Source organism: Oncorhynchus clarkii, chromosome 7 (genome assembly GCF_045791955.1).
Source record: "Oncorhynchus clarkii lewisi isolate Uvic-CL-2024 chromosome 7, UVic_Ocla_1.0, whole genome shotgun sequence".
Taxonomy (NCBI): domain Eukaryota; kingdom Metazoa; phylum Chordata; class Actinopteri; order Salmoniformes; family Salmonidae; genus Oncorhynchus; species Oncorhynchus clarkii.
The window spans coordinates 8,111,363-8,136,498 of record NC_092153.1 but is presented as its reverse complement, the minus strand read 5'-3'; the positions used below and the strand labels follow the sequence as shown (position 1 = coordinate 8,136,498).

At 46.5% G+C, this 25,136-nt stretch overlaps 1 protein-coding gene across 1 annotated transcript in view; it reads left to right on the top strand.

Annotated features, from left to right (window-relative positions):
- LOC139413995 (glypican-6-like) overlaps positions 1 to 19,896 on the top strand; it is a 188,303-nt gene extending 168,407 nt beyond the window's left edge. Inside the window, exons 6-8 of the mRNA XM_071161880.1 lie at positions 10,117 to 10,247; positions 13,707 to 13,882; positions 18,142 to 19,896. Of these exons, the coding sequence (XP_071017981.1) occupies positions 10,117 to 10,247; positions 13,707 to 13,882; positions 18,142 to 18,350 (516 nt within the window). The 3' untranslated portion in view covers positions 18,351 to 19,896. The remainder of the gene's footprint in view (positions 1 to 10,116; positions 10,248 to 13,706; positions 13,883 to 18,141) is intronic.
- Positions 19,897 to 25,136: the final 5,240 nt, after the last annotated feature.

Here is a 25,136-nt window from a genome sequence, read left to right as displayed (position 1 = left end):
TGTCAGCATCAGTCCTGAAGTCTCCAGCAGAGTGTCAGCATCCAGCATCAGTCCTGTAGTCTCCAGCAGAGTGTCAGCATCAGTCCTGTAGGCTCCAGCAGTGTCAGCATCCAGCATCAGTCCTGTAGTCTCCAGCAGTGCAAGCATCAGTCCTGTAGTCTCCAGCAGTGCCAGCATCAGTCCTGTAGTCTCCAGCAGTGGCAGCAACAGTCCTGTAGTCTCCAGCAGTGTCAGCATCCAGCATCAGTCCTGTAGTCTCCAGCAGTGCCAGCATCAGTCCTGTAGTCTCCAGCAGAGTGCCAGCATCAGTCCTGTAGTCTCCAGCAGTGCCAGCATCAGTCCTGTAGTCTCCAGCAGAGTGTCAGCATCCAGCATCAATCCTGTAGTCTCCAGCAGTGCCAGCATCAGTCCTGTAGTCTCCAGCAGATTGTCAGCATCAGTCCTGTAGTCTCCAGCAGAGTGTCAGCATCAGTCCTGTAGTCTCCAGCAGAGTGTCAGCATCAGACCTGTAGTCTCCAGCAGAGTGTCAGCATCCAGCATCAGTCCTGTAGTCTCCAGCAGAGTGTCAGCATCAGTCCTGTAGTCTCCAGAAGAGTGTCAGCATCAGTCCTGTAGTCTCCAGCAGAGTGTCAGCATTAGTCCTGTAGTCTCCAGCAGAGTGCCAGCATCAGTCCTGTAGTCTCCAGCAGAGTGTCAGCATCAGTCCTGTAGTCTCCAGCAGAGTGTCAGCATCAGTCCTGAAGTCTCCATCAGAGTGTCAGCATCCAGCATCAGTCCTGTAGTCTCCAGCAGAGTGTCAGCATCAGTCCTGTAGTCTCCAGCAGTGTCAGCATCCAGCATCAGTCCTGCAGTATCCAGCAGTGCAAGCATCAGTCCTGTAGTCTCCAGCAGTGCCAGCATCAGTCCTGTAGTCTCCAGCAGTGGCAGCAACAGTCCTGTAGTCTCCAGCAGTGTCAGCATCCAGCATCAGTCCTGTAGTCTCCAGCAGTGCCAGCATCAGTCCTGTAGTCTCCAGCAGAGTGCCAGCATCAGTCCTGTAGTCTCCAGCAGTGCCAGCATCAGTCCTGTAGTCTCCAGCAGAGTGTCAGCATCCAGCATCAATCCTGTAGTCTCCAGCAGTGCCAGCATCAGTCCTGTAGTCTCCAGCAGATTGTCAGCATCAGTCCTGTAGTCTCCAGCAAAGTGTCAGCATGCAGATGCAGACTGATGCATCAGTTCCATCCATCTAGATGATGAAGACCATCCAGCTAGATGATGAAGACCATCCAGCTAGATGATGAAGACCATCCAGCTAGATGATGAAGACCATCCAGCTAGATGATGAAGACCATCCAGCTAGATGATGAAGGGTTATTTTGGTGTGTTTGTAGCACATGAGGATGTGTGAAACATAGTCCTCAGACGTGTCCCGCTTCTGTCGTTAGCTTTTGATGTGACGCGATCTCCAGCTGGGTCTGACTATAATAGAACACAGTATTAAACACAGCAGGCAGATACCACAGGCTGGCTGTAATCTGACTGTAATCAGAACAATACCCAGGCAGGGCTCAACTGAGCTGATAAGCATCAGTCTGTTAGTGTTCTGTGGCGCGTCGTATTACGTGTTGAACCAGCGAGGAGGTGAAGTGATACCGCAGGCTGACCGTAATCTGGTGTCAGATCTCCTCAGGGACACGTCAGAACGTAGGCATCACCGCAGGCTGACCGTAATCTGGCGTCAGATCTCCTCAGGGACACGTCAGATCTCTTCAGGGACACGTCAGAACATAGGCATCACCGCAGGCTGACCGGAATCTGGTGTCAGATCTCCTCAGGGACACGTCAGAACGTAGGCATCACCGCAGGCTGACCGTAATCTGGTGTAAAATCTCCTCAGGGACACGTCAGAACGTAATCTGGTGTCAGATCTCCTCAGGGACACGTCAGAACGTAATCTGGAGTCAGATCTCCTCAGGGACACGTCAAAATGTAATCTGGTGTCAGAACTCCTCAGGGACACGTCAGAACGTAGGCATCACCGCAGGCTGACCGTAATCTGGCCTCAGATCTCCTCAGGGACACGTCAGAACGTAATCTGGCCTCAGATCTCCTCAGGGACACGTCAGAACATAATCTGGCGTCAGATCTCCTCAGGGACACATCAGAAGGTAATCTGGAGTCAGATCTCCTCAGGGACACGTCAAAATGTAATCTGGTGTCAGATCTCCTCAGGGACACGTCAGAACGTAATCTGGAGTCAGATCTCCTCAGGGACACGTCAAAATGTAATCTGGTGTCAGATCTCCTCAGGGACACGTCAGAACATAGGCATCACCGCAGGCTGACCGTAATCTGGCCTCAGATCTACTCAGGGACACGCCAGAACGTAATCTGGCCTCAGATCTCCTCAGGGACACGTCAGAACATAATCTGGCTTCAGATCTCCTCAGGGACACGTCAGAAGGTAATCTGGAGTCAGATCTCCTCAGGGACACGTCAAAATGTAATCTGGTGTCAGATCTCCTCAGGGACACGTCAGAACGTAATCTGGTGTCAGATCTCCTCAGGGACACGTCAGAACATAATCTGGAGTCAGATCTCCTCAGGGACACGTCAAAATGTAATCTGGTGTCAGATCTCCTCAGGGACACGTCAGAACGTAGGCATCACCGCAGGCTGACCGTAATCTGGCCTCAGATCTCCTCAGGGACACGTCAGAACGTAATCTGGCCTCAGATCTCCTCAGGGACACGTCAGAACATAATCTGGCGTCAGATCTCCTCAGGAACACGTCAGAAGGTAATCTGGAGTCAGATCTCCTCAGGGACACGTCAAAATGTAATCTGGTGTCAGATCTCCTCAGGGACACGTCAGAACATAATCTGGAGTCAGATCTCCTCAGGGACACGTCAAAATGTAATCTGGTGTCAGATCTCCTCAGGGACACGTCAGAACGTAGGCATCACCGCAGGCTGACCGTAATCTGGCCTCAGATCTCCTCAGGGACACGTCAGAACGTAATCTGGCCTCAGATCTCCTCAGGGACTTGTCAGAACATAATCTGGCGTCAGATCTCCTCAGGGACACGTCAGAAGGTAATCTGGAGTCAGATCTCCTCAGGGACACGTCAAAATGTAATCTGGTGTCAGATCTCCTCAGGGACACGTCAGAACATAATCTGGAGTCAGATCTCCTCAGGGACACGTCAAAATGTAATCTGGTGTCAGATCTCCTCAGGGACACGTCAGAATGTAATCTGGCCTCAGATCTCCTCAGGGACACGTCAGAACGTAATCTGGTGTCAGATCTCAGGGACACGTCAAAACGTAGGCATCACCGCAGGCTGACCGTAATCTGGTGTCAGATCTCCTCAGGGACACGTCAGAACGTAATCTGGATGTCAGATCTCCTCAGGGACACGTCAGAACGTAATCTGGTGTCAGATCTCCTCAGGGACACGTCAGAACGTAATCTGGTGTCAGATCTCCTCAGGGACACGTCAGAACATAATCTGGAGTCAGATCTCCTCAGGGACACGTCAAAATGTAATCTGGTGTCAGATCTCCTCAGGGACACGTCAGAACGTAGGCATCACCGCAGGCTGACCGTAATCTGGCCTCAGATCTACTCAGGGACACGTCAGAACGTAATCTGGCCTCAGATCTCTTCAGGGACACGTCAGAACATAATCTGGCGTCAGATCTCCTCAGGGACACGTCAGAAGGTAATCTGGAGTCAGATCTCCTCAGGGACACGTCAAAATGTAATCTGGCGTCAGATCTCCTCAGGGACACGTCAGAAGGTAATCTGGAGTCAGATCTCCTCAGGGACACGTCAAAATGTAATCTGGTGTCAGATCTCCTCAGGGACACGTCAGAACGTAATCTGGATGTCAGATCTCCTCAGGGACACGTCAGAACGTAATCTGGTGTCAGATCTCCTCAGGGACACGTCAGAACGTAATCTGGTGTCAGATCTCCTCAGGGACACGTCAGAACATAATCTGGAGTCAGATCTCCTCAGGGACACGTCAAAATGTAATCTGGTGTCAGATCTCCTCAGGGACACGTCAGAACGTAGGCATCACCGCAGGCTGACCGTAATCTGGCCTCAGATCTACTCAGGGACATGTCAGAACGTAATCTGGCCTCAGATCTCCTCAGGGACACGTCAGAACATAATCTGGCGTCAGATCTCCTCAGGGACACGTCAGAAGGTAATCTGGAGTCAGATCTCCTCAGGGACACGTCAAAATGTAATCTGTCGTCAGATCTCCTCAGGGACATGTCAGAAGGTAATCTGGAGTCAGATCTCCTCAGGGACACGTCAAAATGTAATCTGGTGTCAGATCTCCTCAGGGACACGTCAGAACGTAATCTGGATGTCAGATCTCCTCAGGGACACGTCAGAACGTAATCTGGTGTCAGATCTCCTCAGGGACACGTCAGAACGTAATCTGGTGTCAGATCTCCTCAGGGACACGTCAGAACATAATCTGGAGTCAGATCTCCTCAGGGACACGTCAAAATGTAATCTGGTGTCAGATCTCCTCAGGGACACGTCAGAACGTAGGCATCACCGCAGGCTGACCGTAATCTGGCCTCAGATCTACTCAGGGACACGTCAGAACGTAATCTGGCCTCAGATCTCCTCAGGGACACGTCAGAACATAATTTTGCGTCAGATCTCCTCAGGGACACGTCAGAAGGTAATCTGGAGTCAGATCTCCTCAGGGACACGTCAAAATGTAATCTGGTGTCAGATCTCCTCAGGGACACGTCAGAACGTAATCTGGTGTCAGATCTCCTCAGGGACACGTCAGAACATAATCTGGAGTCAGATCTCCTCAGGGACACGTCAAAATGTAATCTGGTGTCAGATCTCCTCAGGGACACGTCAGAACGTAATCTGGCCTCAGATCTCCTCAGGGACACGTCAGAACGTAATCTGGCCTCAGATCTCCTCAGGGACACGTCAGAACATAATCTGGCGTCAGATTTCCTCAGGGACACGTCAGAACGTAGGCATTACCGCAGGCTGACCGTAATCTGGTGTCAGATCTCCTCAGGGACACGTCAGAACGTAATCTGGTGTCAGATCTCCTCAGGGACACGTCAGAACGTAATCTGGTGTCAGATCTCCTCAGGGACACGTCAGAACGTAATCTGGTGTCAGATCTCCTCAGGGACACGTCAGAACGTAATCTGGTGTCAGATCTCAGGGACACGTCAGAACGTAATCTGGCCTCAGATCTCCTCAGGGACACGTCAGAACGTAATCTGGCCTCAGATCTCCTCAGGGACACGTCAGAACATAATCTGGCGTCAGATTTCCTCAGGGACACGTCAGAACGTAATCTGGCCTCCGATCTCCTCAGGGACACGTCAGAACGTAATCTGGCCTCCGATCTCCTCAGGGACACGTCAGAACGTAATCTGGCCTCCGATCTCCTCAGGGACACGTCAGAACGTAATCTGGCCTCCGATCTCCTCAGGGACACGTCAGAACGTAATCTGGCCTCCGAACTCCTCAGGGACACGTCAGAACGTAATCTGGCCTCCGAACTCCTCAGGGACACGTCAGAACGTAATCTGGCCTCCGATCTCCTCAGGGACACGTCAGAACGTAATCTGGCCTCCGATCTCCTCAGGGACACGTCAGAACGTAATCTGGCCTCCGATCTCCTCAGGGACACGTCAGAACGTAATCTGGCCTCCGATCTCCTCAGGGACACGTCAGAACGTAATCTGGCCTCCGATCTCCTCAGGGACACGTCAGAACATAATCTGGCCTCCGATCTCCTCAGGGACACGTCAGAACGTAGGCACCACCCAGAGCTGATCAGAGCTGATCTGATAAACATCAGTCTGTCTGTCTTCTGTTGCCAAATTACGTTGACTATAAGTAAGGAAATAAAATGAAGAAACACATTTTTTTTGCAGATAAAGTTCTTTGTGCTGTTTAAGTGTTTAGGATTCGTCTAAATCCTAAATCCTGTTTAAGATTCCTCTGTGTAGATTTTCTTGCTTGTATTTCAGATCATCCCTACTGTACTGGTTTGTGTTTGCTGTAGTTGGTGTCCTCCATCTTGTCATCCTTTTGACCAATCAAATCACATCACCTCGCAACCATTACGTCTTTATTCCCTTCATTTGAGGAAGACGACTGATTAAATATTTTATTATTTAAAAATTCGTTTTTATGTAAAAAAAATAAATAAAAAATGAAATACCTTTGACATTCCACATTGACAGAATCCATTTGAAACTTTAAAAAATATTTATTTATTTATTTTTCTATTCAACCTTGTTTGGTGTACGATGCTGGGCCAATTGTGCACCAACCTATTGGACTCCCAATGTGATTCAGCCTCGATTTCGAACCAGGGACAGTAATGTCACCTCTTGCACTGAGATGCAGTGCCTTAGCCAGCTGCGCCACTTTGGAGCCCAGCTTCACCTACAGTAAAATTGGTGTATGACTTAATTGTATGGATAGGAGTGGTACAAAGGTTCTTGTGCGTTGATCGGCACACCGAAGAGGTCATTAACGATACGTCATTAGATAAAGAGGTCATTAACGATACGTCATTAGATAAAGAGGTCATTAACGATACGTCACTAGATAAAGAGGTCATTAACGATACGTCACTAGATAAAGAGGTCATTAACGATACGTCATTAGATAAAGAGGTCATTAACGATACGTCATTAGATAAAGAGGTCATTAACGATACGTCATTAGATAAAGAGGTCATTAACGATACGTCATTAGATAAAGAGGTCATTAACGATACGTCATTAACGATACGTCATTAGATAAAGACAACATTAACGATACGTCATTAGATAAAGATGGCATTAACTATGCGTCATTAGATAAAGATGGCATTAACGATACGTCATTAGATAAAGAGGTCATTAACGATGCGTCATTAGATAAAGAGGTCATTAACGATACGTCATTAGATAAAGAGGACATTAGCGATACGTCATTAGATAAAGAGGTCATTAACGATACGTCATTAGATAAAGACAACATTAACGATACATCATTAGATAAAGACAACATTAACGATACGTCATTAGATAAAGACAACATTAACGATACATCATTAGATAAAGAGGTCATTAACGAGACGTCATTAGATAAAGAGGTTATTAACGATACGCCATTAGATAAAGACAACATTAACGATACATCATTAGATAAAGACAACATTAACGATACGTCATTAGATAAAGAGGTTCATTAACGATACGTCATTAGATAAAGAGGTCATTAACGATACGTCATTAGATAAAGAGGTCATTAACGATACGTCATTAGATAAAGACAACATTAACGATACATCATTAGATAAAGACAACATTAACGATACGTCATTAGATAAAGACAACATTAACGATACATCATTAGATAAAGACAACATTAACGATACATCATTAGATAAAGAGGTCATTAACGATACGTCATTAGATAAAGAGGTCATTAACGATACGTCATTAGATAAAGACAACATTAACGATACATCATTAGATAAAGACAACATTAACGATACGTCATTAGATAAAGAGGTTCATTAACGATACGTCATTAGATAAAGAGGTCATTAACGATACGTCATTAGATAAAGAGGTCATTAACGATACGTCATTAGATAAAGACAACATTAACGATACGTCATTAGATAAAGACAACATTAACGATACGTCATTAGATAAAGAGGTCATTAACGATACGTCATTAGATAAAGAGGTCATTAACTATACGTCATTAGATAAAGAGGTCATTAACGATGCGTCATTAGATAAAGAGGTCATTATCGATACGTCATTAGATAAAGAGGTCATTAACGATACGTCATTAGATAAAGAGGTCATTGACGATACCTCGTAAGATAAAGAGGTCATTAACGATACGTCATTAGATAAAGAGGTCATTAACGATACGTCATTAGATAAAGCGGTCATTAACGATACGTCATTAGATAAAGACAACATTAACGATACATCATTAGATAAAGAGGTCATTAACGATACGTCATTAGATAAAGACAACATTAACGATACGTCATTAGATAAAGAGGTCATTAACGATACGTCATTAGATAAAGAGGTCATTAACGATACGTCATTAGATAAAGACAACATTAACGATACGTCATTAGATAAAGACAACATTAACGATACATCATTAGATAAAGACAACATTAACGATACGTCATTAGATAAAGACAACATTAACGATACATCATTAGATAAAGAGGTCATTAACGAGACGTCATTAGATAAAGAGGTTATTAACGATACGCCATTAGATAAAGACAACATTAACGATACATCATTAGATAAAGACAACATTAACGATACGTCATTAGATAAAGAGGTTCATTAACGATACGTCATTAGATAAAGAGGTCATTAACGATACGTCATTAGATAAAGAGGTCATTAACGATACGTCATTAGATAAAGACAACATTAACGATACATCATTAGATAAAGACAACATTAACGATACGTCATTAGATAAAGACAACATTAACGATACATCATTAGATAAAGACAACATTAACGATACATCATTAGATAAAGAGGTCATTAACGATACGTCATTAGATAAAGAGGTCATTAACGATACGTCATTAGATAAAGACAACATTAACGATACATCATTAGATAAAGACAACATTAACGATACGTCATTAGATAAAGAGGTTCATTAACGATACGTCATTAGATAAAGAGGTCATTAACGATACGTCATTAGATAAAGAGGTCATTAACGATACGTCATTAGATAATGACAACATTAACGATACGTCATTAGATAAAGACAACATTAACGATACGTCATTAGATAAAGAGGTCATTAACGATACGTCATTAGATAAAGAGGTCATTAACTATACGTCATTAGATAAAGAGGTCATTAACGATGCGTCATTAGATAAAGAGGTCATTATCGATACGTCATTAGATAAAGAGGTCATTAACGATACGTCATTAGATAAAGAGGTCATTGACGATACCTCGTAAGATAAAGAGGTCATTAACGATACGTCATTAGATAAAGAGGTCATTAACGATACGTCATTAGATAAAGCGGTCATTAACGATACGTCATTAGATAAAGACAACATTAACGATACATCATTAGATAAAGAGGTCATTAACGATACGTCATTAGATAAAGACAACATTAACGATACGTCATTAGATAAAGAGGTCATTAACGATACGTCATTAGATAAAGAGGTCATTAACGATACGTCATTAGATAAAGACAACATTAACGATACGTCATTAGATAAAGACAACATTAACGATATGTCATTAGATAAAGACAACATTAACGATACTTCATTAGATAAAGACAACATTAACGATATGTCATTAGATAAAGAGGTCATTAACGATACGTCATTAGATAAAGACAACATTAACGATACGTCATTAGATAAAGAGGTCATTAACGATACGTCATTAGATAAAGAGGTCATTAACGATACGTCATTAGATAAAGAGGTCATTAACGATACTTCATTAGATAAAGACAACATTAACGATATGTCATTAGATAAAGAGGTCATTAACGATACGTCATTAGATAAAGACAACATTAACGATACGTCATTAGATAAAGACGACCACTTCTAAAAGACTCATTTCACACCATAACCTGCTGAATTTGAAATATAACTTTTCTTTAATTTTTGACTTTGTGGCACTTTTCAAATGTGGCACTGACTCGCCCCTTTGGATGTATGTTTCAGCACTGTCTCAATGAAGAGTTAAGGCATTCGATTAGCCACGTGCGACATGCATGCGCAGTTACAAACCTGCTAGAGTTAGCGACGGGCGGAAGAGCAGTATCCATCGTCTTAGTACGGATGAAGCCTGAGCTGGAATGTGAAGCTAACTGAAACTGGCTAGTTTTAGAAAACCCCTCAATAGATCTCGCTTCAGTCGTAGTTTCACCCCTCTGGTTGGAGGATTCCAGATTTCCTGTTTAATCCCTCCTGATTCCCGGAATAGTTCAACAGCGATGTCTGGAAAACGTGTGGATTTGGGGGAAAGTGAGCAGGATGTTTGAACCCTATTCCCATGTTACTCTCTCCCTCCTCTCCTGCAGGTGCTAGACATTAAGAAGAAGCTGAAGCAGTCCAAAAGGTTCTGGTCCAACCTGCCAGATGAGATCTGTATTAAAGACAAGTTGACCGAGTCAGATGAAGAGCAGTGTTGGAACAGTCACGCCAAGGCCAGGTGAGAGGTGTTCAGATCACGCACCTGCAGAACTACACTAACTAGTCCTACAACTAGTCTGATGAGGTCTGAACAGTGCTGGAACAGTCACGCCAAGGCCAGGTGAGAGGTGTTCAGATCTCGCACCTGTAGATCTACACAAGCTAGTCCTACAACTAGTCTGATGAGGTCTGAACAGTGTTGGAGACCCTCAGCTCATCCACCTGTAGAACTACAATAACTAGTCCTACAACTACTCTGATGAGGTCTAAACAGTGCTGGATAACCTCAGTCATCCAATATAACTAAACTAACTAGTCCTACAACTAGTCTGATGAGGTCTGAACAGTGTTGGAGACCCTCAGCTGATCCAGAACTATGGTACTATGGTCCTTGGTACAGGACAAGAGAGAACCAGTACTACAGCCAGTCTGATGAGGTCTGAACAGTGCTGGAGACCCTCAGCTGATCCAGAACTATGGTACTATGGTCCTTGGTACAGGACAAGAGAGAACCAGTACTACAGCCAGTCTGATGAGGTCTGAACAGTGCTGGAGACCCTCAGCTGATCCAGAACTATGGTACTATGGTCCTTGGTACAGGACAAGAGAGAACCAGTACTACAGCCAGTCTGATGAGGTCTGAACAGTGCTGGAGACCCTCAGCTGATCCAGAACTATGGTACTATGGTCCTTGGTACAGGACAAGAGAGAACCAGTACTACAGCCAGTCTGATGAGGTCTGAACAGTGCTGGAGACCCTCAGCTGATCCAGAACTATGGTACTATGGTCCTTGGTACAGGACAAGAGAGAACCAGTACTACAGCCAGTCTGATTAGGTCTGAACAGTGTTGGAGACCCTCAGCTGATCCAGAACTATGGTACTATGGTCCTTGGTACAGGACAAGAGAGAACCAGTACTACAGCCAAGGCCAGATAAGGCAGACGTACTGTTTACCTGTCAATCTCTGACACTTTATGGATGTGGTGAGATGTTCTCATCTATTACTGTACACTAACGTGTTTATAACTGCTTGGAATGAAAGTCAGAACCACCCTCTCTCACCCCCCCATTCCCCTCCCAGCTAGTCGAGGCATTTTTGGCTTCACACAGCACAGTCCCTGGTCACCACATCACAGTCCCTGGTCACCACAGCACAGTCCCTGGTCACCACAGCACAGTCCCTGGTCACCACATCACAGTCCCTGGTCACCACAGCACAGTCCCTGGTTACCACAGCACAGTCACTGGTCACCACATCACAGTCCCTGGTCACCACAGCACAGTCCCTGGTCACCACAGCACAGTCCCTGGTCACCACATCACAGTCCCTGGTCACCACAGCACAGTCCCTGGTCACCACATCACAGTCCCTGGTCACCACACCACAGTACCTGGTCACCACAGCACAGTCCCTGGTCACCACATCACAGTCCCTGGTCACCACATCACAGTCCCTGGTCACCACAGTCGAGTCCCTGGTCACCACATCACAGTCCCTGGTCACCACAGCAGAGTCCCTGGTCACCCCAGCACAGTCCCTGGTCACCACATCACAGTCCCTGGTCACCACACCACAGTACCTGGTCACCACAGCACAGTCCCTGGTCACCACAGCACAGTCCCTGGTCACCACATCACAGTCCCTGGTCACCACATCACAGTCCCTGGTCACCACAGTCGAGTCCCTCGTCACCACATCACAGTCCCTGGTCACCACATCACAGTCCCTGGTCACCACACCACAGTACCTGGTCACCACAGCACAGTCCCTGGTCACCACAGCACAGTCCCTGGTCACCACATCACAGTCCCTGGTCACCACATCACAGTCCCTGGTCACCACAGTCGAGTCCCTGGTCACCACATCACAGTCCCTGGTCACCACAGCAGAGTCCCTGGTCACCCCATCACAGTCCCTGGTCACCACATCACAGTCCCTGGTCACCACATCACAGTCCCTGGTCACCACATCACAGTCCCTGGTCACCACATCACAGTCCCTGGTCACCACATCACAGTCCCTGGTCACCACAGCACAGTCCCTGGTCACCACAGCACAGTCCCTGGTCACCACATCACAGTCCCTGGTCACCACAGTCGAGTCCCTGGTCACCACATCACAGTCCCTGGTCACACAGCAGAGTCCCTGGTCACCACATCACAGTCCCTGGTCACACAGCAGAGTCCCTGGTCACCCCATCACAGTCCCTGGTCACCACATCACAGTCCCTGGTCACCACGTCACAGTCCCTGGTCACCACATCACAGTCCCTGGTCACCACATCACAGTCCCTGGTCACCACAGCACAGTCCCTGGTCACCACAGCACAGTCCCTGGTCACCACAGCACAGTCCCTGGTCACCACATCACAGTCCCTGGTCACCACAGCACAGTCTCTGGTCACCACAGCACAGTCCCTGGTCACCACAGCACAGTCCCTGGTCACCACAGCACAGTCCCTGGTCACCACAGCACAACTTCCTGCTACATAGACATCTGCCGCATTTCTCTAATACTGAATACTGAGCCAGAGAGAGTCTGTCTGTCTGTCTGTCTGTCTGTCTGTTTGTCTGTCTGTCAGAACTGGAGAGGACTGGATCAGGGAGGGAGGACCCAGCAGAACTGTAGAGGACTGGATCAGGGAGAGAGGACCCAGCAGAACTGTAGAGGACTGGATCAGGAAGAGAGGACCCAGTAGAACTGTAGAGGACTGGATCAGGGAGAGAGGACCCAGCAGAACTGTAGAGGACTGGATCAGGAAGAGAGGACCCAGTAGAACTGTAGAGGACTGGATCAGGAAGAGAGGACCCAGTAGGACTGTAGAGGACTGGATCAGGGAGAGAGGACCCAGTAGAACTGTAGAGGACTGGATCAGGGAGAGATGACCCAGTAGAACTGTAGAGGACTGGATCAGGGAGGGAGGACCCAGCAGAACTGTAGAGGACTGGATCAGGAAGAGAGGACCCAGCAGAACTGTCGAGGACTGGATCAGGGAGAGAGGACCCAGTAGAACTGTAGAGGACTGGATCAGGAAGAGAGGGACCAACACACAGTTGCAGAGAACCTCTTCAGGACCACTGACAGCTGCTCTCTGAGTGATGGAGAACCTCTTCAGGACCACCGACAGCTGCTCTCTGAATGATGGAGAACGTCCTCAGGACCACTGACAGCTGCTCTCTGAATGATGGAGAACGTCCTCAGGACCACTGACAGCTGCTCTCTGAATGATGGAGAACCTCCTCAGGACCACTGACAGCTGCTCTCTGAATGCTGGAGAACGTCCTCAGGACCACTGACAGCTGCTCTCTGAATGATGGAGAACGTCCTCAGGACCACTGACAGCTGCTCTCTGAATGCTGGAGAATGCTCCACACGATCCAGATAATTGAATAATTTCCTGCCAAATGAAATGTGATTGTCTTTTAATATGTCTTCCTCAGACATGTTTAAACTGGCGTTGTTGTAATCCTCCCAGGTATTTTCCTGAGGTGGTAAAGGACGGCCTCACCAACCAGCTGAACAACCCAGAGGTGGCGGTGGACATCACTAGACCGGACACTCTGATTCGCCAACAGATCATGACACTCAGAGTGATGACCAACAAGCTGAGAAACGCCTACAACGGCAACGACATCTTCTTTCAGGACTCCAGTAAGTCAGCCGCATTGTGTTCCAAACGGTACTCTGTTCTCTCTGTAGTGCACTACCTTGACCAGGGCCCATAGGGAATAGGGCTCTATTCTCTCTGTAGTGCACTACCTTGAACAGGGCCCATAGGGAATAGGGCTCTATTCTCTCTGTAGTGCACTACCTTGAACAGGGCCCATAGGGAATAGGCCTCTATTCTCTCTGTAGTGCACTACCTTGAACAGGGACCATAGGGAATAGGGCTCTAATCTCTCTGTAGTGCACTACCAGGGCCCATAGGGAATAGGGCTCAGTCTATATAACACACTGTCTATATAACACACTGTCTAAATCAGTCTATATAACACACTGTCTATATGACACACTGTCTAAATCAGTCTATATAACACACTATCTAAATCAGTCTATATAACACACTGGCTATATGACACACTGTCTAAATCAGTCTATATAACACACTGTCTATATAACACACTGTCTAAATCAGTCTATATAACACACTGTCTAAATCAGTCTATATAACACACTGTCTATATGACACACTGTCTAAATCAGGCTATATGACACACTGTCTAAATATGGGACTGGGATTGAGCCCTGTGATGAGTCTCTGGCTCCCTAATGAAATCTAGCCCTGTGATGAGTCTCTGGCTCCCTAGTGAAATCTAGCCCTGTGATGAGTCTCTGGCGCCCTAATGAAATCTAGCCCTGTGGTGAGTCTCTGGCTCCATAGTGAAATCTAGCCCTGTGGTGAGTCTCTGGCTCCCTAGTGAAATCTAGCCCTGTGGTGAGTCTCTGGCTCCCTAGTGAAATCTAGCCCTGTGATGAGTCTCTGGCTCCCTAGTGAAATCTAGCCCTGTGATGAGTCTCTGGCTCCCTAGTGAAATCTAGCCCTGTGATGAGTCTCTGGCTCCCTAGTGAAATCTAGCCCTGTGATGAGTCTCTGGCTCTCTAGTGAAATCTAGCCCTGTGATGAGTCTCTGGCTCCCTAGTGAAATCTAGCCCTGTGATGAGTCTCTGGCTCCCTAGTGAAATCTAGCCCTGTGATGAGTCTCTGGCTCCCTAGTGAAATCTAGCCCTGTGATGAGTCTCTGGCTCCCTAGTGAAATCTAGCCCTGTGATGAGTCTCTGGCTCCCTAGTGAAATCTAGCCCTGTGATGAGTCTCTGGCTCCCTAGTGAAATCTAGCCCTGTGATGAGTCTCTGGCTCCCTAGTGAAATCTAGCCCTGTGATGAGTCTCTGGCTCCCTAGTGAAATCTAGCCCTGTGATGAGTCTCTGGCTCCCTAGTGAAATCTAGCCCTGTGATGAGTCTCTGGCTCCCTAGTGAAATCTGGCCCTGTGATGAGTCTCTGGCTCCCTAGTGAAATCTAGCCCTGTGATGAGTCTCTGGCTCCCTAGTGAAATCTAGCCCTGTGATGAGTCTCTGGCTCCCTAGTGAAATCTAGCCCTGTGATGAGTCTCTGGCTCCCTAGTGAAATCTAGCCCTGTGATGAGTCTCTGGCTCCCTAGTGAAATCTGGCCCTGTGATGAGTCTCTGGCTCCCTAGTAAAATCCAGCGGATGCTACATGTTGTTTGAGGAGTATAACCCCACGGAGTCTGTAGACAAGTGGTGGATGTCAAGGCCTGATCATCCAGACCTGTTTTACTGACTTGTCCCCCCCCCTACTGGATGTGACCACTGATTCCCTCTATTCACGCCTGCTTCAGGTCCTTGTCCCCCCCCTCCCCTACTGGATGTGACCACTGATTCCCTCTATTCAAGCCTGCTTCAGGTCCTTGTCCCCCTCCCCTACTGGATGTGACCACTGATTCCCTCTATTCAAGCCTGCTTCAGGTCCTTGTCCCCCCCCCCTACTGGATGTGACCACTGATTCCCTCTATTCAAGCCTGCTTCAGGTCCTTGTCCCCCCCCCCCTCCCCCCCCTACTGGATGTGACCACTGATTCCCTCTATTCAAGCCTGCTTCAGGTCCTTGTCCCCCCCCCCCCCCTCCCCCTCCCCCTCCCCTACTGGATGTGACCACTGAATCCCTCTATTCAAGCCTGCTTCAGGTCATTGTCCCCCCCCCCCCCCCCCCTCCCCTACTGGATGTGACCACTGATTCCCTCTATTCAAGCCTGCTTCAGGTCCTTGTCCCCCCCCCTCCCCTCCCCCCCCCCCTACTGGATGTGACCACTGATTCCCTCTATTCAAGCCTGCTTCAGGTCCTTGTCCCCCCCTACTGGATGTGACCACTGATTCCCTCTATTCAAGCCTGCTTCAGGTCCTTGTCCCCCCCCCCCCCCCCCCCTCCCCTACTGGATGTGACCACTGATTCCCTCTATTCAAGCCTGCTTCAGGTCCTTGTCCCCCCCCCCCCCCTCCCCTACTGGATGTGACCACTGATTCCCTCTATTCAAGCCTGCTTCAGGTCCTTGTCCCCCCCCCTCCCCTACTGGATGTGACCACTGATTCCCTCTATTCAAGCCTGCTTCAGGTCCTGAGATCAGTGTGACAGAGGAGAGGGGCTGATGGTAGAGAGGAGAGGGGCTGATGGTAGAGAGGAGAGGGGCTGATGGTAGAGAGGAGAGGGGCTGATGGTAGAGAGGAGACTCTTGACTGCCCCTCAGGAGACTGTTGGACGTGACCTGGATACTCCAGCCTCTGTTAACGTTGTCCAGCACCAAGAACAACGTGTACTTTTGTTTTGTAAATAAATCTATTATTTATAAACCCGCTTACCCCTTCAAAGTAGGAGTTTGTGTATGCAAATAAAATATGTGGTCAGAATAATCAGATCAGATTGTGATGTCATACTGGGGGGTGAAAAACTTAAAAAAAAACTTTAAAAACTCAATTCCACCTGAACAGGCTGAAATGCAAATAATATATATATATATATATTTATCTTACACTAAAAGGACATTATGATAGTTGAACAATTTTCAGTGTTATTTCAACCTCATGGTATGGAAATATCACATTTCTTTGTCTGCATTGCCTCATTACAACCAAAAAGCATTTATTTTTTAATGATATATTGCCAATTTTGACTTTACCGTCCTGTGGAGATCGCTCAGCTCTGCCTCCAGGACAATAAACATCCACCTGCAAAGTGAGACAGACATCATTAGGGGCTTTGAATAACACTGGCTGGGACAACAAGGCAGGGATATGGCCCAGAAATCTTTCATGCCAGACGGTCATGCCAGACGGTCAACTATCTGTTCTTTGAGTCTGTTTGTTAATCTGCATAATTGTAATTATTTGCCTACCTTCTCATGCCTTTTGCACACAATGTATATAGACTCCCCTTTTTTCTACTGTGTTATTGACTTGTTAATTGTTTACTCCATGTGTAACTCTGTGTTGTCTGTTCACACTGCTATGCCTTATCTTGGCCAGGTCGCAGTTGCAAATGAGAACTTGTTCTCAACTAGCCTACCTGGTTAAATAAAGGTGTTCTCAACTAGCCTACCTGGTTAAATAAAGGTGTTCTCAACTAGCCTACCTGGTTAAATAAAGGTGTTCTCAACTAGCCTACCTGGTTAAATAAAGGTGTTCTCAACTAGCCTACCTGGTTAAATAAAGGTGTTCTCAACTAGCCTACCTGGTTAAATAAAGGTGTTCTCAACTGGCCTACCTGGTTAAATAAAGGTGTTCTCAACTGGCCTACCTGGTTAAATAAAGGTGTTCTCAACTAGCCTACCTGGTTAAATAAAGTTGTTCTCAACTAGCCTACCTGGTTAAATAAAGGTGTTCTCAACTAGCCTACCTGGTTAAATAAAGGTGTTCTCAACTAGCCTACCTGGTTAAATAAAGGTGTTCTCAACTAGCCTACCTGGTTAAATAAAGGTGTTCTCAACTAGCCTACCTGGTTAAATAAAGGTGTTCTCAACTAGCCTACCTGGTTAAATAAAGGTGTTCTCAACTAGCCTACCTGGTTAAATAAAGGTGTTCTCAACTAGCCTACCTGGTTAAATAAAGGTGTTCTCAACTGGCCTACCTGGTTAAATAAAGGTGTTCTCAACTAGCCTACCTGGTTAAATAAAGGTGTTCTCAACTAGCCCTACCTGGTTAAATAAAGGTGTTCTCAACTAGCCTACCTGGTTAAATAAAGGTGAAATAAAAATAAATTAAAAAAAACTCACTTATTGTGTGTGTGTCTGTGTGTCTGTGTGTCTGTGTGTGTGTGTGTCTCTGTCTGTCTGTCTGTCTGTCTGTCTGTCTGTCTGTCTGTCTGTCTGTCTGTCTGTCTGTCTGTCTGTCTCCTCTCTCCAGGTGACGAGGGCAGTGGCAGCAGCAGTGGCTGTACAGAGGGATGTACCACAGAGTTTGTGTTTGTGGGTCCAGAGGCCCCCGTGGTGGGAGCAGACAGGAGTGATGAGCGAGCTTCGGCTGCAGCAGGCAGCGCCCCACATCCCTCCAGACCCTCTCTACCCCTGCTACTGACCCTCTCTCTCACAGCCCTGTCCTGGTCCAGGAGATAATACCAGCTGGCCCGAGAGGACACCAGGACATTACTGCTACTCTGACTCTGGCACCAATCAGACAGCCAGCCAGCCGGTCGTCATACTAACTGTTAGTGTTCTCTAAACGGAACCAGAACAGGACAACCCTTTTGGATCCCCACCATGAAGAGATATGGTGACAGTAGTATACTGTAGTAGACTGAGGAGTGTTGTGAGTGCTGCATCCTGCTTTGTCCCCAAAGATCTCTCTGTTCTAAAATGTTATGTTCTAATCTGTTCTAATCTGTTCTGTTATGCTCTATTCTAATCTGTTCTGCTCTAATCTGTTCTGTTCTGCTCTATTCTAATCTGTTCTGCTCTAATCTGTTCCGTTCTGCTCTATTCTAATCTGTTCTGCTCTAATCTGTTCTGCTCTAATCTGTTCTGTTCTGCTCTATTCTAATCTGTTCTGTTCTGCTCTATTCTAATCTGTTCTGCTCTAATCTGTTCTGCTTTGTTCTAATCTGTTCTGCTCTAATCTGTTATGTCCTGCTCTATTCTAATCTGTTCTGCTCTAATCTGTTCTGTTCTGCTCTATTCTAATCTGTTCTGCTCTAATCTGTTCTGCTTTGTTCTAATCTGTTCTGCTCTGATCTGTTCTGTTCTAATCTGTTCTGCTCTGTTCTGCTCTATTCTAATCTGTTCTGTTCTAATCTGTTCTGTTCTAATCTGCTCTGTTCTGCTCTATTCTAATCTGTTCTGTTCTAATCTGTTCTGTTCTGCTCTATTCTAATCTGTTCTGTTCTGCTCTATTCTAATCTGTTCTGCTCTAATCTGTTCTGCTTTGTTCTAATCTGTTCTGCTCTAATCTGTTCTGTTCTGCTCTATTCTAATCTGTTCTGCTCTAATCTGTTCTGTTCTGCTCTATTCTAATATGTTCTGCTCTAATCTGTTCTGCTTTGTTCTAATCTGTTCTGCTCTGCTCTATTCTAATCTGTTCTGCTCTGTTCTAATCTGTTCTGCTCTGTTCTGCTCTATTCTGTTCTGCTCTGTTCTGCTCTATTCTAATCTGTTCTGTTCTGCTTTGTTCTGCTCTGCTCTGTTCTAATCTGTTTTGCTCTATTCTGCTCTATTCTAATCTGTTTTGCTCTATTCTATTCTAATCTATTCTAATCTGTTCTGCTCTGCTCTATTCTAATCTGTTCTGCTCTAATCTGTTCTGTTCCATTCTAATCTGTTCTGCTCTTCTCTGCTCGGTGACGTCCAGAACAGAACATAGCGTCAGTGGGGCAGCCAAACTTCTCCCCTTTTCTCCAAACCAACCAACTGCTTCTCCCCTTTTCTCCAAACCAACCAACTGCTTCTCTCCTTTTCTCCAAACCAACCAACTGCTTCTCTCCTTAACTCTGATTGAACAACAACATGCTCTGTCTCTCCTGGAGAGACAGAATGAGAACACAATTTAGAGCGATGATGATGATGATGATGATGATGATGATGATGATGATGATGAAGAATTTAAAAATACATGAGATTCTATTTTTCTTTCTTTGTAAAGCAGAATTATGAAACCTTCAAAATGAAATAAATAGAGAACCCTGAGAAGGTTCTGTTAGTTCCTACATCCTCCCACAACAGACAGAGAAGGTTCTGTTAGGACCTACATCCTCCCACAACAGACAGAGAAGGTTCTGTTAGTTCCTACATCCTCCCACAACAGACAGAGAAGGTTCTGTTAGTTCCTACATCCTCCCACAACAGACAGAGAAGGTTCTGTTAGTTCCTACATCCTCCCACAACAGACAGAGAAGGTTCTGTTAGGACCTACATCCTCCCACAACAGACAGAGAAGGTTCTGTTAGGACCTACATCCTCCCACAACAGACAGAGAAGGTTCTGTTAGGACCTACATCCTCCCACAACAGACAGAGAAGGTTCTGTTAGTTCCTACATCCTCCCACAACAGACAGAGAAGGTTCTGTTAGTTCCTACATCCTCCCACAACAGACAGAGAAGGTTCTGTTAGTTCCTACATCCTCCCACAACAGACAGAGAAGGTTCTGTTAGTTCCTACATCCTCACACAACAGACAGAGAAGGTTCTGTTAGGACCTACATCCTCCCACAACAGACAGAGAAGGTTCTGTTAGGACCTACATCCTCCCACAACAGACAGAGAAGGTTCTGTTAGGACCTACATCCTCCCACAACAGACAGAGAAGGTTCTGTTAGTTCCTACATCCTCACACAACAGACAGAGAAGGTTCTGTTAGGACCTACATCCTCCCACAACAGACAGAGAAGGTTCTGTTAGGACCTACATCCTCCCACAACAGACAGAGAAGGTTCTGTTAGTTCCTACATCCTCCCACAACAGACAGAGAAGGTTCTGTTAGGACCTACATCCTCCCACAACAGACAGAGAAGGTTCTGTTAGGACCTACATCCTCCCACAACAGACAGAGAAGGTTATGTTAGGACCTACATCCTCCCACAACAGACAGAGAAGGTTCTGTTAGGACCTACATCCTCCCACAACAGACAGAGGAGGTTCTGTTAGGACCTACATCCTCCCACAACAGACATAGGAGGTTCTGTTAGGACCTACATCCTCCCACAACAGACAGAGGAGGTTCTGTTAGGACCTACATCCTCCCACAACAGACAGAGGAGGTTCTGTTAGGACCTACATCCTCCCACAACAGACAGAGAAGGTTCTGTTAGTTCCTACATCCTCCCACAACAGACAGAGGAGGTTCTGTTAGGACCTACATCCTCCCACAACAGACAGAGGAGGTTCTGTTAGGACCTACATCCTCCCACAACAGACAGAGAAGGTTCTGTTAGGACCTACATCCTCCCACAACAGACAGAGAAGGTTCTGTTAGTTCCTACATCCTCCCACAACAGACAGAGAAGGTTCTGTTAGTTCCTACATCCTCCCACAACAGACAGAGAAGGTTCTGTTAGGACCTACATCCTCCCACAACAGACAGAGAAGGTTCTGTTAGGACCTACATCCTCCCACAACAGACAAAGAAGGTTATGTTAGGACCTACATCCTCCCACAACAGACAGAGAAGGTTCTGTTAGGACCTACATCCTCCCACAACAGACAGAGGAGGTTCTGTTAGGACCTACATCCTCCCACAACAGACATAGGAGGTTCTGTTAGGACCTACATCCTCCCACAACAGACAGAGAAGGTTCTGTTAGGACCTACATCCTCCCACAACAGACAGAGAAGGTTCTGTTAGGACCTACATCCTCCCACAACAGACAGAGGAGGTTCTGTTAGTACCTACATCCTCCCACAACAGACAGAGAAGGTTCTGTTAGGACCTACATCCTCCCACAACAGACAGAGAAGGTTCTGTTAGTTCCTACATCCTCCCACAACAGACAGAGAAGGTTCTGTTAGTTCCTACATCCTCCCCCAACAGAGAGAGAAGGTTCTGTAAGGACCTACATCCTCCCACAACAGACAGAGAAGGTTCTGTTAGTTCCTACATCCTCCCACAACAGACAGAGAAGGTTCTGTTAGTTCCTACATCCTCCCACAACAGACAGAGAAGGTTCTGTTAGGACCTACATCCTCCCACAACAGACAGAGAAGGTTCTGTTAGGACCTACATCCTCCCACAACAGAGAGAGAAGGTTCTGTTAGGACCTACATCCTCCCACAACAGAGAGAGAAGGTTCTGTTAGGACCTACATCCTGCCACAACAGAGAGAGAAGGTTCTGTTAGGACCTACATCCTCCCACAACAGAGAGAGAGAAGGTTCTGTTAGTACCTACATCCTCCCACAACAGACAGAGAAGGTTATGTTGGTGTTACCTACATCCTCCCCCAACAGAGAGAGAAGGTTCTGTAAGGACCTACATCCTCCCACAACAGAGAGAGAAGGTTTTGTTAGGACCTACATCCTCCCACAACAGACAGACAATGTTCTGTAAGGACCTACATCCTCCCACAACAGACAGACAAGGTTCTGTAAGGACCTACATCCTCCCACAACAGACAGAGAAGGTTCTGTAAGGACCTACATCCTCCCACAACAGACAGAGAAGGTTCTGTTAGTTCCTACATCCTCCCACAACAGACAGAGAGAGAGAGAAACAGTAAGAAACATAGAATGAATGTTCCACTGTATCAGAATCATTTGGAGTCAGCATGACAAGGTCAGAGACGCAGAAAGACTGTTGTTTTCTACCCACCAGCTACACAACACATCAGCCAGTCTACCATGTTTTCCTGCTGTGAAGTTCATTGATGTTGTTACTGTTCCAGAACAGCGCAGGTCTACATCCCACAAGACACCCTGTTTTCTACATAGTGCTGCTATGGGGCTCTGGTCTAAAGTAGTGCACTATATAGGGAATAGGGTTATATAGGGCTCTGGTCTAAAGTAGTGCACTATAAATAGGGAATAGGGTTCTATAGGGCCCTGGTCTAAAGTAGTGTACTATAAATAGGGAATAGGGTTCTGTAGGGCCCTGGTCTAAAGTAGTGCACTATATATAGGGAATAGGGCTCTATAGGGCCCTGGTTAACAGTAGTGCACTATATAGGGAATAGGGCTCTATTTGGGACACAGTGCAGCCTCTCCCATGGTCAGTTAATTGCACAATTGCTAAAGTTTAATGAAGTTCCCACATCTTAGGATGAGAAATTAGTTTTTATATTCGCTAGACTCCAGCTTTTGAGAAAAAATGGCAGGAAACATTTGATTTTTTTCATGATAGAGAGAGAGAAGGTCATCTATTCAGGGGGTTAACGTTGGGTTCTTACCAGATCCTGTTCCTTTAACTAAGAGGCTGGGTTCTTACCAGATCCTGTTCCTTTAACTAAGGGCCTGGGTTCCTACCACATCCTGTTCCTTTAACTAAGGGCCTGGGTTCCTACCACATCCTGTTCCTTTAACTAAGAGGCTGGGTTCCTACCACATCCTGTTCCTTTAACTAAGGGCCTGGGTTCCTACCACATCCTGTTCCTTTAACTAAGGGCCTGGGTTCCTACAACATCCTGTTCCTTTAACTAAGGGCCTGGGTTCCTACCACATCCTGTTCCTTTAACTAAGAGGCTGGGTTTCTACCACATCCTGTTCCTTTAACTAAGAGGCTGGGTTTCTACCACATCCTGTTCCTTTAACTAAGAGGCTGGGTTCCTACCACATCCTGTTCCTTTAACTAAGGGCCTGGGTTTCTACCACATCCTGTTCCTTTAACTAAGAGGCTGGGTTCCTACCACATCCTGTTCCTTTAACTAAGAGGCTGGGTTTCTACCACATCCTGTTCCTTTAACTAAGAGGCTGGGTTTCTACCACATCCTGTTCCTTTAACTAAGGGCCTGGGTTCCTACCACATCCTGTTCCTTTAACTAAGGGCCTGGGTTCCTACCACATCCTGTTCCTTTAACTAAGAGGCTGGGTTTCTACCACATCCTGTTCCTTTAACTAAGAGGCTGGGTTCCTACCACATCCTGTTCCTTTAACTAAGAGGCTGGGTTTCTACCACATCCTGTTCCTTTAACTAAGGGCCTGGGTTCCTACCACATCCTGTTCCTTTAACTAAGAGGCTGGGTTTCTACCACATCCTGTTCCTTTAACTAAGAGGCTGGGTTTCTACCACATCCTGTTCCTTTAACTAAGAGGCTGGGTTCCTACCACATCCTGTTCCTTTAACTAAGGGCCTGGGTTTCTACCACATCCTGTTCCTTTAACTAAGAGGCTGGGTTCCTACCACATCCTGTTCCTTTAACTAAGAGGCTGGGTTTCTACCACATCCTGTTCCTTTAACTAAGAGGCTGGGTTTCTACCACATCCTGTTCCTTTAACTAAGGGCCTGGGTTCCTACCACATCCTGTTCCTTTAACTAAGGGCCTGGGTTCCTACCACATCCTGTTCCTTTAACTAAGAGGCTGGGTTTCTACCACATCCTGTTCCTTTAACTAAGAGGCTGGGTTCCTACCACATCCTGTTCCTTTAACTAAGAGGCTGGGTTTCTACCACATCCTGTTCCTTTAACTAAGGGCCTGGGTTCCTACCACATCCTGTTCCTTTAACTAAGGGCCTGGGTTCCTACCACATCCTGTTCCTTTAACTAAGGGCCTGGGTTCCTACCACATCCTGTTCCTTTAACTAAGGGCCTGGGTTTCTACCACATCCTGTTCCTTTAACTAAGGGCCTGGGTTTCTACCACATCCTGTTCCTTTAACTAAGGGCCTGGGTTTCTACCACATCCTGTTCCTTTAACTAAGGGCCTGGGTTTCTACCACATCCTGTTCCTTTAACTAAGGGCATGGGTTCCTACCACATCCTGTTCCTTTAACTAAGAGGCTGGGTTCCTACCACATCCTGTTCCTTTAACTAAGAGGCTGGGTTTCTACCACATCCTGTTCCTTTAACTAAGGGCCTGGGTTCCTACCACATCCTGTCACTATGGAGGAGCTCTCAGATAGCAACCAGGCACATGTCCCAAATGACACCCCATTAGAGCACTAAACAGGGAACCAGAGTTCAACACCCCATTAGAGCACTAAACAGGAAACCAGAGTTCAACACCCCATTAGAGCACTAACCAGGGAGCCAGAGTTCAGCTCCCCATTAGAGCACTAAACAGGGAACCAGAGTTCAGCTCCCCATTAGAACACTAAACAGGAAACCAGAGTTCAACACCCCATTAGAGCACTAACCAGGGAACCAGAGTTCAGCTCCCCATTTGAACACTAAACAGGGAGCCAGAGTTCAGCTCCTCATTAAAGCACTAAACAGGGAGCCAGAGTTCAAATGTGAAACCAGTCATATGGCAACATTTTGAAGCATA